At 45.6% G+C, this 15282-nt stretch overlaps 1 protein-coding gene across 1 annotated transcript in view; it reads right to left on the bottom strand.

The window, feature by feature from the left end:
- GALNT12 (polypeptide N-acetylgalactosaminyltransferase 12) overlaps positions 1 to 15282 on the bottom strand; it is a 104145-nt gene that overhangs the window by 13566 nt on the left and 75297 nt on the right. The window contains exons 7-8 of the mRNA XM_056862934.1: positions 7864 to 7995; positions 5632 to 5745 (exon numbers count right to left, since the gene is read on the bottom strand). Coding sequence (XP_056718912.1) covers positions 5632 to 5745; positions 7864 to 7995 — 246 coding nt within the window. The remainder of the gene's footprint in view (positions 1 to 5631; positions 5746 to 7863; positions 7996 to 15282) is intronic.

Genomic DNA, 15282 nt, shown 5'->3' with positions numbered 1-15282 from the left:
AATGGGGGCTTAACTGATGGAAACATATTGTTGAGCCCTTCCAGAAACTTAATACAAAGTTTATTTGAGAACAAAGAACCAGAGCCAATCCCATTATGAAAAGCTGAAATGGCCATATGAACTTTAACAGATGAATTGGACAGACCAATATCCTTGAAGGGTAACAAGTAGTCAAACAGTAATGGTAAAGATCATTGCTCTGGCCACACATCCTTTTCACTTGCCCAACGTGAGAACCTGTACCATTTGGCATTGTAGGATTTCCTAGTAGCTGGTTTGCGAGAGGCCAACAGAACATTGGCCACTCAGTCCGACCAGGGGATGAATGTATGATCCTCCAAGCCATCAGATGTAGTGACCGAATGTCGTGATGTTGCACGGGACCTATTGATATCAGATTGGGGTGGTGAGGGAGGTGGACAAACCAACATTGAGCTGAAGTCCCCAGTGTAGGGAACCATTCCCTCTGTGGCCAAAATGGTGCTATCAGAATGATGTTTGCTCTGACAGAATTTTCCCCAGTACCCTTGGAAGGAGGGGTAAGGGGGGAAAGGCATACATCAGGTTGCCTTGCCAAGTCAGCTGAAAAGCATCCCCCACCGAGGACACATCCCCTGCTTTAAGGCCCCCATAGCTAATAAACCCACTACCTCTTTAAGTAATTCAAGGGGCTCAGATCCATGGGACAGAATAGAAGCAGCACAGTGGGGTACAGAATTGAACTCCAAATAATAACTGGTATTTATTATTTGTAAAACCCAAGAATCTGTGTAGCAATGTAGCTCCATTCAGCAGTAAAATGATATAACCTATCTAGAAATATGAGTTCATAGCCTGACAAAGTGGCCTCTAGTCATGCAGAAGGCTTTTTGACTGAAGGAGAATGACCACCCTTTCCCCCCTTTTGCTTGGGTTGATATTTTCTTCCCAGTTGGGTAGGAAAAAAGGGGTTAGACTGTCCTTTATGATGGTACTGGGAAGACTGAGACTTGTAAGGTCTTCCAGAATAGTAGTTTTGCCCCTGCTTAGGGAAGGAAAGAAATTTATATGAAGGGACAGAGGTTATATATTGTACCCTATTATATATTGTGCCCAATAATTCAAAACATCTGATTTCCACCTTTGAATCTTCGGTGATGAGAGACATTAAAAAGTTAGAACAACGTAAGATTCCTAGGCATGATAATTTGACTGCAGAAGAACATCAAGCAATAAAAAATCTCAGCAGTGACTCTTGCATTATTATTAAAATTGCAGGCAAGGGTGGGGCCATTGTGGTTATGGACAGATCTGAATACATTGCGGAAGCCTTATCACAACTTAATAACAGCATGTATTATGAACCCATCAATAAAGATCCCACGGAATCAGTGGCACTTATCATCAGAACTGTAGTGTTTGAAGCACTACAATTAGGTTATATTGATTCATCTACCACTGAATTTCTTATTAATAAATATCCATGCTTACCAATTTTCTACACAGTCCTGAAAATTCATAAAGCAGGTAACCCCCTACACCCAATAGACCCATAATATCCAGTAATAACTCAATCCTTGAACCTCTAGGAAAATTTCTGGATTTTCATTTGAGACTATGCGCTAGCAAGACGGAATCTTATGTTAAAGACACTAGGGAGTTTATAAAGTATACTGAAGGAATATGGGTTGCTGACAGTTGTGTTTTAGCCACAGCAGATGTCTTAGAATTATATACAAATGTACCCTTAAATTTGACAAGAGACATCATTGAGCGAATACTAGGTGAGGAACAGGGATAGGGTCCCCCACCACACTTTATATTAGATCTCTTGGAAATTTTTTGAAAAAAATGTTTTTAGATTCATGGACCAAGTTTACCTTCATACTAAGGGGATAGGGATAGGATCCTTGTGTGCACCAACACTGGCCAACATCTTTATGATAGAATTTGAAAAATCTTACATTTACAATAACAATCCCTTCTCTCAACACATGGTAGGGTTCAAAAGATACATAGATGATCTTTATTTTTGATTAACATATAGATTTTGAGTCATTTATCAGCTGGCTCAATACATGTATGCCATCTATACAATTTAGTGGTAATAGCAGCAAGGAACAAATTGCATTCCTTGAGACGATGGTATACAAAGACAGCTGTGGATCTCTAGCGGTACGTACGCTTAAGAAGCCAGTGGATAGAAATTCCTTATTCCGCTATACATCACATCCCCCATACCTCCTTAGAAAGAATTTGCCTTTTGGTCAATTCCTCAGGATTAAACGGAACTCTACTAGTCTCCAGGATTCTGAAATAGCTATGCAAGGGTTAACAGTAGCTTTACAGGAATGCGGATACCCGGATGCTATTATACAGAAGACGAAGAGTACAGCCATGCAGCAGGAAAGGGTGTCTTTATTTACTAATAGAGAACAGACGAATAAAAACACACCATATCATTACAATATACACATATGGCCAGCCATATCCAAAGAATAATAAAAAAAGCACTGGCATATCATTCGCACAATCCAGGGCTGTGAAAATATGCCCAGGATTGGATATCGCAGAACGGTGTCTTTGAGGGACTCCCTGGCACACACTGATGTTAATACTTATGAAAAAGACACTGTAATAACAGGGCATTTTAAATGCCAAAACTGGTCCCTATGTGGTCTAGACTAGAGCTAAAAGTGAAGGAGTTTCAGCTGATACAAACTAACATTAGTTTTAAAATCCAGTCTTTCAAACTGCAGCACTAAACGTGTTGTTTATTGTATCCTTTGCCCATGTAATCTTCTTTACATTGGATCCACTAGACGGGCAATCAGGACCAGGATCATAGAACATAGGTCCTGTATTCACTCTCAATATTAAGATACTCCACTAATATATCATTTTATGAATAAAAGTGTGAGGATCCGTCCCTTAGGCCCCGCCTCTTAGCCCCATGGCCTGGCCGGCTCGACTCCGAGGGTGCTTCCTTGGCCTCAGAATGGGAGTCGAGGAAGGACTTTCTCCACTCCTCTCCACCCCACAGCCGGTCTCTGCTCCACCGAGCCCACGCTCCACCGCAGGACCGCCTCTTCCTCCTCGGCCTCCGTGCTCCTCCCGGGTCATATAGGCCAGCCCCCCTGGGGTTCCGCCCCTTCCCGATCCTCCCCTCCTGCCCTGCTGGGGTGCCACCAATCATCCCCCACCAGCGCCTGCGTCCCGCCCTCCCCCTCAGTGAAGCCGCAGCCCTGGCTCAGCTGTTCGGCGGTTTCTGCCCCGCCTCCCCCGCTCACGCCTGCCCGCCTCTCTGGCTTTTCCTCGCCCGGCTCTTTCCCTGCTGGGAGAGGCTGCGGCTGAGCAGGAGGCCCTGATGCGGCTCTCGGAGGCGGCGCCTCTTGCGCCCTGCCGTTGCTGGGCTGCATTGCCGCGCTGCCCAGCTCTACCCCCACCCCCCCCCGGCCAGGAAGATGGCTCCCCCGGGGGTTTCTTGGGCGCCGGAACAACCGGCTCCGCCCCACACCGAGGGACGGGCAGGAGTCCCGCCCGGTAAGTGCTTCGCCGGGCAGTCCCGCCACCCGGGTTTGCCCGGGCGTGGGACAAAAAGACATTCTGAACTGGATTGGAGGTCCTTTGTTATCTGGAGATTGCATTCAAAAAATACCAACAAGCTGATGTCACGAAAAAAATATTACAGAAGGAAGCATTTTTTATACATTTGTTTAATACTGTTGAACCTTCTGGTCTTAATGTGGCACAAGACTTGTCAAGCTTTCTTTAAGATCAGACAGATATACGCCGCAGCTGTATATAATTTAGGTGGTGGTTACTTCTTAGGACCCAGAAGGGACATGTAATTTACAAACCGGTATCCGACAGGAATGCTGATGACTGCATTTGTGTAAGCTGAGTGCTACACTGTATCAAATGTAGTGATTATAAGGATATTGCAATTGTAAGGATATTGCAATATCACGAGCAAGTATATTTTATGTAAACGTAAAATGGTTATATTAATTTATTTTATGAATCGACAGCCACAGCCGTGCATGCAGCATGAAGTTTACAAAACATCAAGCAACAAAAGGAAACTGATGAAGTACTAAGTTCGAAATGGCTCGAGTGCCTCTGGAGAATTTTTGCGCATTTGTCGTCTGCAATATTGTGCTGCACACTTTATGTATACTGGAACTGTCTCCACTTTAGCCTGCAAGCCATAATTGGGACACTTTTGGCTACAATACTGAGGGGCATTATTGGTGCCTATCATTATAATTGTATAAGTACTATTTTAGGCTATGTGGCACACTGAAATACCTGATGTAATTGATTTGTTATGGTTTGTGTGTCTTGTGATATGTATTTGTATGTATAGGATTAGCAGTTGTGCACACTTAGGATAATAGTGTTATTGTTTATAGATGTAGTCTGTAAGTGGAATATATTTTTTGATATTGTATGAGCTGTATTGTGGCCATTTCTATGTGACTACGCTAGTCTCACCGCATAGATTGGTGTCTTGTTTAGTTATCAGTCTGGTCTTTACATAAATCCTTCTCATCAAAGGGAAGATCCTCTTCCCTCATGTTGGCATCGGGAGGCAGAGTAGAGGAACACAGCCATGAGTGTCGTCTAAGGACTATACTGGAGGCAATAGACCTGCCAATAGCATCAACCATGTGACGGGCCTCGCTAGGCTGGTGTTTGCCAAGGCAAACGGCCTTCGGTTTGGAGAACCTTAGCTAAGGTTCTCTTGTCATCAGGCAGAAATTTGATGGCCTCGGACAATTTGTCCCACAGCATCATCTGGTACTGGCTCATAAGGCCACTAAAGTTGGCAATGCAGAGGCCAAGCACTCCAGACGAGTAAAATTTTCTTGTTTTCGGAGAGCCCCCTTCCAGCAGTCTTGCCCCTGGAATGACTCTCATCATGCCTCTGAGTTCATTAACTTCTACCTTACTAAAACCCACTCTCTCAATCTCTGAGTGAGTCAGATAAGTGCATGAGGATCAGAACTTGGAAGAGCCCTAGAAAAGGTGCCAACGCTCAGTACCAGTTAATACCATCACAAAAGCCCCGGTCAAGCCAGGCTGGGCCAGAACACGACCCTTGGGCCTAGAATTGTGATGTCTTCAACTGGCAGTCCTCTTAGCCCTGCCCCTCAGAAAGTGCCAGTGGCCCCAGCCAAATGCTTGGTGCTGCACTGAGCAGGGAGCAACACTGAGGCAGGTGCGAGGCTGTCCAAGGCGCATGCAGGGCAGCCTCCTCTCTGCTATTGCCTCTACAGTGGAGCTGCCTCTTTGACCAACACAGCCCTTCCCTCTTTCGCTTCTCCCATTCTGTTTTCTGGTCCACCAACATCTTCACAGGTAGACGCTGCATTTAACTTGGCACTTGGGCCAAAAAAGTTGCCTACCCCATTCTAGGTCACCTCTCTGAACTAATTTGTGTGTGCAAACTACTTCCCTCCTCCACTTAGCTCTGAGAAACCGCTGAGCATGGACAGAACTCTCTGATACCAGACCAAGTTCGGTGAGAGATATCCTGCATTCATTTTTGCACTCTACTAGATTACAGTAGGTAAGGCTATGGAATCACAACCATACATGAAAGAAAACTGCCTTTAACCCTTTGGTTGCAGGAAAATGAAAGGTTACCTGATTTTGTCCCATGCCATGACAAGGATATAGTATGACTGTGTGTCCTGTTATTTCATGTTCATTGGGAGGGTTGTAATCAAAGCAATAATTTACCATCCCTCTGTTCTTCAGCTAAAAGACAATAAAAGGCAATTAAAGATCACCAGCCCACTTTCAACTGGCCTCGGATAATTCAGTCATCACAAGAGATGCAGGATAGGGACATTTTTATTTTTTTAAAAAAGTGTATTAAAACATCTTGAAACAATGGAAGAACACACTGGCTAATGGAAATGAAAGCTTTCCTGACTTTGCCCCGTGCCATGAAAAGGATTGTATCTTGTCATTTCACACCCAGTGGGAGGACCATGCTGGTCTTCTGTGTGCTACTTTGCTAGGAAAGGGTAGGCACTGTAAACACACCCCTTTCCAGGGAAGGAAACAAACTGTAGCTTGTTCCAGTCCTTTCTTTCTTTGTTTTGAACTCCAAACATCAGGCCCAAGAGTTACACAAGAGCAACAATAATTTTCTCACTGAAGAAATTCAGAGCAGCTTCATAACTACAGGACCTGCAGGCAACTAATGAAACTAGCAGTTGAAAAATACAGCCGGAAATGTTTTCAGCTGCTGTGACAGAACTAGATAGTGATCCTCTGGGCAAGAAGCACCAGGAAAGGTACCTGAGAAGCATCCCCCTTAGCTTTCTATAGGGCTTAGAGTGAATTTGCACATAGCTAAGCAGCGTCACTACTCGAATGGGAGACCACCAGGGAAGTCAGGTGGAGGAAGGCCACTGCTCTACTAGGTTCATACCTGCACACATAGTATATGAGAGACATATACTAACCAGTATTCCAACTAGAACCAATCTGACCAGATGTTTGAATAACTGGTAATACATTTTACAACCTATACACATGGCTGGTTGGGTTTGAACTGTTTGTATATGTATGTATGTATTTATTTATTTCTGTAAATGTGTGCAGGCTTAACATGTGTTTTAATTAACCACTGATGAAGGCCCAATAGGCCAAAACGCGTTTGGTACGTGGTTACAGAGACCAACCCTAGGAAATGCCATTGTGCTATTTTAATGTTTTTAAATATTTTAACCTTTACTTAGCGCTTCTAATAAATTATATTTTTAGTATTTATATACATATTTTTTTTCTTTCTACCCAACTTTGGGTACCCAGCTTCTGTTTTCAGGTTGGGTTTTATTCCCCTCTTTTTTCTTCCATGGAAGGCCCTGGCAAACCACCTCTGCTCATCTCTTGCCTTGAAAACCCCATGAGGTGGGACTTCATGAGGTTACCATGAGTCACTGCAACTTGACAGCACTCTATTATTTATTCTAGGCAGGTAGCAGAGATCATGTGAAATGCTTGCTTCATACATGCACCTAGGGAGAAAGGCTATGTTGTACAGACTATGTTGTACATCAGCATTGTAGTGTCATTGATATTTTTATCCCCTGTACTACAGATGGAAGTTTGATGCAGGGGGGTGGCGGTCAGCCTAATGCTTCGCAGAGCGTGGTCATAGCTGATGTGACATTTCAACTGGGGTGTCCTGGCCACTGTAGTGTTACTAGACAAACCAGTGTTTTCCTCAGCACTTCCCACTAATTTGGTTTATAGCCCACACTGTCTTAAAGGCAAAGAGCAAATTATCCCTGTTCCTAAAGAAGTCACAATGACGGCTTCCTCAACCATCAGTATGTTCACCCTGTTCTTGCATGTTGCTTCTGGCATGGAACACACCCCTAGAGGCTGCCTACTCTGCCCAAAAATAAATCAAATTATTTACTTCATTTATACCCCCCCTTTCTTCCTAATGGGGACCTGAAGCAGCTCCTCTTCTCCATTTAATCCTCACAACAAACTCAGTGAGGTACGTTATGCAGAAGGTGTGGCTGACACACCCAAAGATTGTGAAGAACAGTATCCTCTGGAGGCCAAGCTCCCCATCTTCCCTAGATCACAAGCCCAGCTAGCATTCTAGTCTAGGACCGTAATAAATATTTACTTACACAAGTCCAGCCAGCCAGGATAATACTGGATCCTATGGCAATTTAACATGCTGTGAGCAAAGCAACAATCTCTTTATTCTAATAACTATCCAAATATACCCCCCCAATATTCAGTAGTATATGCTAAAATAACTTAGATCTGCTTTCTGCCTTACTTGCTACTATGAGGGGGGGGGGGCTGGGACTTCAACCATCTCCTAAAGCACCATTTACTTACCATCCCAAAGAAGCCAGGCCTGTCCTCTGGCACATGAAGTTCTGGGTAAATATTCTCCAAGTACCACTTGAAATCCTTGCATTTTAGCTTCTGCCGGAGCATTCTTCTTTCTGTCACATCTCCATAGGGCTCCTAAAAATGAAACCCAAATTTCAAAACAAGGAAAACAAATTTTAAAATGCTGGAAGGAAAAAAGGGGGGTTACCAATAATCTGATTTTTAATGAAGTATTCTCTAGCTAATCTTCACACTTTGTTGTCCTCCCTGGCTTGTTTCTAGCTTCTAGTGTATTTAAAGGAATTTTTATTGTTTGTTTTCATATTTTTAGCAATACGCTCAAATTCTTTTTTAATTTTCTTTATTGTAAAATGATTTTGCTGGCGTTCGAGTTCCTATTTGTTTTCTTCATAAGAGCCAGACACCCACTATTTAAAGGAAGTTTTTTTGTGTTTTATATCTTCCTTGACTCTTGTTAAGAACACTGGCATTGTTTTGGACTTCCTCATATCTTTCCTAATCTGAGTTTCACATTCTGGATGATAAACAGTGTTGTGCTTACCTGTAACTGTTGTTCATCGAGTGGTCTTCTGTGCAGTCCCACATGGGATCTGCACTTGCTCAGGCCAGCTGTGGGGAACTGACTAGAAAGCTTTTAGGAGCTTCAGTGCACCTGGAGCACTCCCCCTCCCCTCCGTCCCAGGCCAAGAGCAAGCCAGCCTCCTGCCCAATGGTCACGTGATGGAGGGGGGTGGAGCGCTCCTCCCTCAGTTCTCCCTTCGCCGCTGTGGAGCACAATACCCACTAAACAGTAGCCCACAAAAGGGAAAGGAGGGAGGGATGCGTGCCTGCACAGAAGACCACTTGATGAACAACAGTTACAGGTAAGTGCAACTCTGTTTTTCATCTTTGTGGCTTCTGTGCAGTCTCGCATGGGAGAATAGCAAGCTCACCTACTAAGGAGGCAGGTGTGGGCTTGTCACCAAATTAAAATACAACCCTCCCAAACAAATGTTTTCCCTGTAGTCCACCTCTATGGGGCAATGCCAGAGGAATGTGGATGGGAGGACTAGGTTGCCACTTATAGAAGTAATGGAGATCTGTTGTGGCAAAGAAAGCAGTGAAAGAGGCATGAGCGCTGTTGCAAGGGTCCTCCACGTGGAGTGGACACTTTAGTTTAGCATTGCCATAAACACAAAGTCTTACAGTGTCCACCTACCCGGAAGCAATTTCCGAAGAAGCTGCTGCTTCAGCCTTCCATGCACCAGACCAACAGGTTGTTAATGTTTTGTGCTGAACCTGAAAGACATGGTCTTCTGGCACTGAGTGCATGTAGATTGCCAAGTTAACAATTGAGGATTTGGAAGAAAACAGGTTAGGCAATGGGACCTTACCCTAGGTCGAACTCCAGGCTAGGTAATACTACCTTAACCAGATGGAAAGTGAAAACAGACCAATAAGTCCCCCATCATTTTGGTCAAAATAATAGCGACCAGAAACGCCACCTTAGTGGATAAAAGAAAAGCAGGTTAGACGTTGCCATTGGACTGAAAGTTTTATGCACAGTAGTATATAAACTCCAAAGTTGGTACAGTAGTATATAAACTCCAAAGAAGAATAGGGACATTAGTGTAGGAAAAATAGACTAGTCAAGCCCCTCAAAACCATTAGCAAACTGGTGCTGTAAATACTGATTAAGAATTAATCAGGAAACAGAAGACTGAGATGACTGCCAGATGTGCTTGACGGGAATAACAGCCAGGCTAGTATCATTTAATAAGTATGAGTAATGACACACCCCACATAAAGGTGAAGTGAGAGGTTGTATGCCGTCTGACCCCGATCATTCAAAAACCGAGCCCACCTGGCCGCATAAGATGGTCATGTGGGCGATATGCGTAACACTATTAACAACTTTTGTAACTCTAGCTAGTTTCTGTCCGATGGTTGGGATGACCACGCCACCCAATGTAGTGAAGGGACATCATGGCAGAGTAGGGGCCATATCCTGATTAGATAGTCTTCTTGAGAAAGTCCCCCAAATCAGAAGTAATCCACAGAGTGGGAAACAAACAACATGGTGGCCAATAGGCACCTATGAGCACCACTTGTGTTCTAGGTCTGTAGAGCCAGGGAAACAAAAAGCAGCATCAATAGAAGCGTGACCAGTGGAACTGGAAATCCTCCCCAAGGGCCTCATGGCAACCAGTGTCCCAGAGCAAACAGGGACATTCTGCATCAACACCTGAGATAATAGGACTCTACCAGGGAAAGCCCTATTCCCTAAAAAGGGAAAGCAGGGAACATAGAGTGAGGAACTACTTGTGAGTTGATGAAAACCTGTCTGCTCTGTAAGAGTAGACTCCTCCCATCACCTGGACGGCCGGGAAGGAAACATTATGTTGTTTGGTCCTTTGCCACAACCGGAAGAACCAGGGACAGCAGGACAGGGGGGAAAAACCCCCACACATGCTATAGATATTTATGTTGCCGTACTGTATGCAAGGCTGAGCAAGGCTGTCAAAGATACGACATTTTGGAGGACATTGATTCATAGAGTCGCCATGAGTCGGATGTGACTTGATGGCACTTAACACACACACATACACTGTATGCACGTATAGCAGTAGCTGAAAAATGGTGATAGTCCTGACTTCCAGAAGAAGAATGTGATCTCATGAAGGGAAATATTTAGGTAAACACCTTTGAACAAGTGCTTGTGAGAACCTTAGTACTGGAGAGAATACAGCACAGCTCTGGATATAGGAAGACTATGTCTTCAGGTGGTATTAGCATAACAGTTGCCTGTCAGACAGGATCTGTACCACTAGTCTGGGAAGGAGCAGGAACCAAAGGGATATGCAATAATCCCAACCGTACTAGGGGATGACAACTGGAAACAATTGGGGAGGTTGGTTTTCCATGTCCTCTTGAAAACCCTTGTTTTGTATATTTGGCTACCAGAGGTCTAATGGGACTGATGATCCACAATACACACATAGGGGTATATTCCCCAGTCTCAAAACCAAGCTGAAACCCATTAGTGTTTTTTTAATTTAAATTTTATTTTGAAGCCACTAGGTAGATACCCTAGGGTCTAGTCCAGTAATGATGGTGATTAAAAAGATTCCTTTTAACAACTGATCAACACTTGCAGATAAATCATGCAGGTACCAGAGACCGAAAAGGCAGTGGGCCATTGAGTTGCAAAGGGCTTGAAGAAAAAGAATTCAAAGTAGCTGCCAAGAATGCTATCGTTTGAGTAGGTAGCAATTGGGATTACACAAGATCAACTAGCAAACCCAACGACACATAGGGATCAGGAGGCTACATACAGGCAAACCTGCAGGACTGGTAAAATGAATTGTTCAGTAGCCAATAATCCAATTATGGATCTACAGCACCACCTGCTGATGGCAGGAAAGCAAGTGCAACAAGCTTGTAACATACTAGGGCCAATTAACATAATTGTCCTTAGATACAGGACTACAACCAAAAAGGCCTCCCAGGCAGTAGAGGAAGGACATCTGAAAAGGGAAGTATCCTGAAAATTGGGCACTTGTGGATCCATATTAAGGAGTCTGAGGTTCAGTCAGGGTCTCCTATCAGCATTTTCCCTTATCCAAGATAAAAATACATAGAGTAAAATTTTGTGTTCCCAAATAAAGGGGTTAATTTGCATTGCAATATAGAGACCTCGGCTGCAATTAACTCAATATGGAGGGAACCCGGTGCCTTGGATGGTTAAGAGCACCATTCAGGTGACTTCCGGCAGGACGGCCGAAGAGCAATACTGAGATTCCGTGCTGCTCTCAGCACACACTGGCAGGAGGGGAGTTTAAAGGCAAGTAGACCCCCTGGGGGCGAAGAATTTGATTTTTTGGGGGGAAAACCTCTTTCGAGGTCCACGAGTCCTAGGCTCTCGCAAAACTCAGCGAAGCTAGGTGAAGCCAGCACTGTGTCGGGCTCAGCCCGAGCCAACCTGCACCCACCATCTTCCCCCCTACCTTTATTCTACCTTCCCTTTCCTATTTTTACCATCTCTTTTCCCCATTCCAACAAAAACATTGGACTAAACTTGGGAACAGGACCAGACCGAGCTGTTTTCAAAAGGAACGAGACCAAATTAGAGAGAATAACATTGAGGCGAAAATGGAGAGGAGAAGAAAAGGCGGCGGATCGGAGGGCGGAGATATGACCCAGAAACGAAAGTAAAAAAGCCAGGGAAAACAACAGAACGCCCCTCCCGTCCAGCAAGGGGGTTGGTTTGTAGGGGTAGGTGGTATGGAAGGCGCGCACCAGGTGAGGGGCGGAGACATCGCGTGAACGAACCCATTCGTCATAGGCAGGGGGGAAGTGCTTCCAACGAACCAGATACTGGACGGAGCCGTGACGAATACGGGAGTCCAGGATCTTAGCAACTTCGAAATGCTCCTCCCCCCCACCATCACTGGTTGCTCCGGAAGTGGGTCGGGATGCCACTCCAGGGAGGCAACATGAGGTTTCAAGAGGCTCACATGGAAAACTGGATGGATGCATCTCAGAATCTTTGGAAGGGAAAGTTCCACGGTTACCGGGTTAATGATTCGAGAAATGGGATAGGGACCCACGTATTTGGCAATGAGTTTATTACATGGGCGGGTGGACCGGTAGACCAACTCGCCCACTTTAAAGTCTTGGCTAGGAGACCGGTGTTTGTCAGCTTGCGCCTTGTATTTACGTTTAGCCCGTTCAAGATTTTTCACTAGCCAGGGCCAGGTGGTGTGAATTGCATCCACCCAAGCTGCCACATTTTTGCCACCCTCCTCCCCCGAAACATCGACATGGCCAATAGGACTAAAGTCCTGGCCATATACCATCTGAAACGGGCTGAAACCTGTGGATTGATGTACAGCATTGTTATAAGCGTACTCAGCAAAAGGCAACAACCCAATCATGGTGATAATTATCACCTTTTGCTGGTGATAATTCACATAGCAACAGAGGTAACATTCCAATACTGCATTAACATGTTCAGTTTGCCCATCAGTCTGGGGGTGGAAAGCACTAGAGAGACCCTGTTCCACCCCAACCAGTTTGAGGAAAGCCTTCCAGAATTTTGCGACATTACTTCCGCGGTCGCTCACAATCTTGCGCGGAAACGAATGTAGTTGGAAGACATGTGACACAAAGAGGCGGGCCAGCTTTGGGGCGGAGGGAATACCAGCGCACGGAACGAGATGCACCTGTTCAGAAAACAAGTCGGTAATAACCCACAAAACCGTTTTTCCCTCACTGAGAGGGAGATCAGTCATGAAATCCATAGCAATTACTTCCTAGGGTCTAGAAGGGACCTCCAATGGTTGCAACAGTCCAGGGGGCTTCCCTTGGGATCGTTTGACAGTGGCACAGACTGGGCAACTGCGGATGAATGAGTCTACATCGGCACGCATGCCCGCCCACCAAAATTGCCTGCGTAATAAGTGGAGCGTTTTCAGAAATCCAAAGTGCCCCGCGGTTTTGGCTCCATGAGCTAGTTGCGGACTTCTCTTCGTAACCCCCTTAGGCACACAGTTTTGAGTCTCTGTACCAACAACCCCCTCGTTCCAGCAGAGAAGGGGGGAGTGTGTGAGCAGAGAGTTCTGCTTGGCAGTGGGAACGGAGAGAGTCTAGAAAAGAAATAGGCAGATCCATCTTACCCTGAGAGGCAGGCGGGACATGGTCAGGTTGAGTGGGAGAAGAGTTCGGAGGTGAGGAGGGGGTTGCATGAGTGGCTCGTTCTGGCTCCCGGGAGCCGGCGGAGTGGATGGAGTAGGCGAGGGAGCCGGGTCTGAGTCATGGGTGGCGGCCTCCCCCCCTCGGGCGTTCATGTCGGCCAGCCCAGGATGGGAGCGGAGTCGGGTCTGGGATCTGGTTTGAACAGCTAGTGTAGGGAGTATCCCTCTGCGCAGGGGAGAAGAGCGACTCTGTGGGGCGGTCCACCTTGGCAGGATACTGGGGAAGTCAAGACAGGGCATCCGCTAGTACATTTTGTTTACCAGGGACATGCTTGAGCACGAAACAGAATTGAGCAAAGGAATCAGCCCAGCGTAGTTGTTTCGCGGACAGTTTACAGGTCCCAGTGAGTGCCTCTAGATTTTTGTGATCGGTCCAGACCTCAAAGGGGACTCTGGAACCCTCAAGAAATTGCCTCCAAATAGCGAGGGCGTGGTAGACAGTGGCTGCTTCTTTTCCCCAAATGGGCCAGTTCAGTTGAGTGTGTGCAAACCTTTTGGAAAAATAAGTGCAGGGGTGCAACAGACCATCTCTACCCTGCTGCAAAAGAGCACCTCCCATGGCTACATCGGAAGCGTCTACTTGCACTATAAACACGTGCTCTGGATCAGGATGCTTCAGCACGGGTTCGGAGGTGAATAATTGCTTAAGGGTTTGGAAAGCGGTCTGGCATTGGGGAGTCCATTGGATTTTTGAAGTGGGCAGTGTGGCTGAGGTCCCCTTCCCCTTAGTCTTAAGTAGGTCAGTGATTGGGAGTGCCACTTGAGCAAAGTTGGGAATGAATCCCCGATAGAAATTGGCAAAGCCAAGAAATTGCTGCACTTGTTTGCAGGTTGAGGGCGGATCCCAATCTATTACCGATTGCACTTTTGCAGGATCCATTGTGAGTCCTTGGTGCGAAATGATGTAACCCAAGAATGTCAATTGTTCCTGGTGAAACTCACATTTAGATGCTTTAGCATAGAGGTGGTTGTCTCTAAGGCGTTGCAATACTTCCCTCACTAGCGCAACATGCTCGTCCATAGATTTGGAATAGATAAGGATATCGTCCAGATAAACCACCACGCCTCGGTATAACAAGTCATGTAGGATTTCGTTAATAAATTGAATGAAGACCCCCAGAGCCCCCTGTAATCCGAACGGCATTACAAGAAATTCAAACATAACAAAACAGCTGGAAAAAGCAGTGAGGGACTCATCTCCGCCACAAATCCTAACTCGATAGTACGCTTCGACTAAGTCTAGTTTAGTGAAAATGCGCCCCTCCTTCAGTTGCCCTAAGATGTCCGATATCAAAGGGATGGGGTAGGCATTGGTTTGAGTAACTGCATTGAGTTTCCGAAAATTGAAGCATAGGCGTAAATCACCCGTTTTCTTGCGGAAAAAAAAAACGGGGGCTGAGTTAGGGGCAGATGACGGTCGGATAAACCCACGAGCAATATTCTTGTCTAAAAAGTCTCGTAATACAGTACGTTCAGCAGCGCTCATAGGGTAGATTTTACTCTTTGGAAGCTTACCATCCCCCACTACTTCAATGGCGCAGTCCGTTCTGCGGTGGGGGGGGGCAGCGCATCGCACTCCTTCGCATCAAATACGTCTGCAAAGTCTCAATACTCAACGGGTAGCAAGGAAGGAGGGGGGGCGTCAGATATCAAGGCTGGGGCTGTC

This window comes from Euleptes europaea, chromosome 17 (genome assembly GCF_029931775.1).
Source record: "Euleptes europaea isolate rEulEur1 chromosome 17, rEulEur1.hap1, whole genome shotgun sequence".
In the NCBI taxonomy this organism is placed as follows: Eukaryota; Metazoa; Chordata; class Lepidosauria; order Squamata; family Sphaerodactylidae; genus Euleptes; species Euleptes europaea.
The sequence above is the reverse complement of the archived record's forward strand: the minus strand, read 5'-3'. Positions and strand labels throughout refer to the sequence as shown.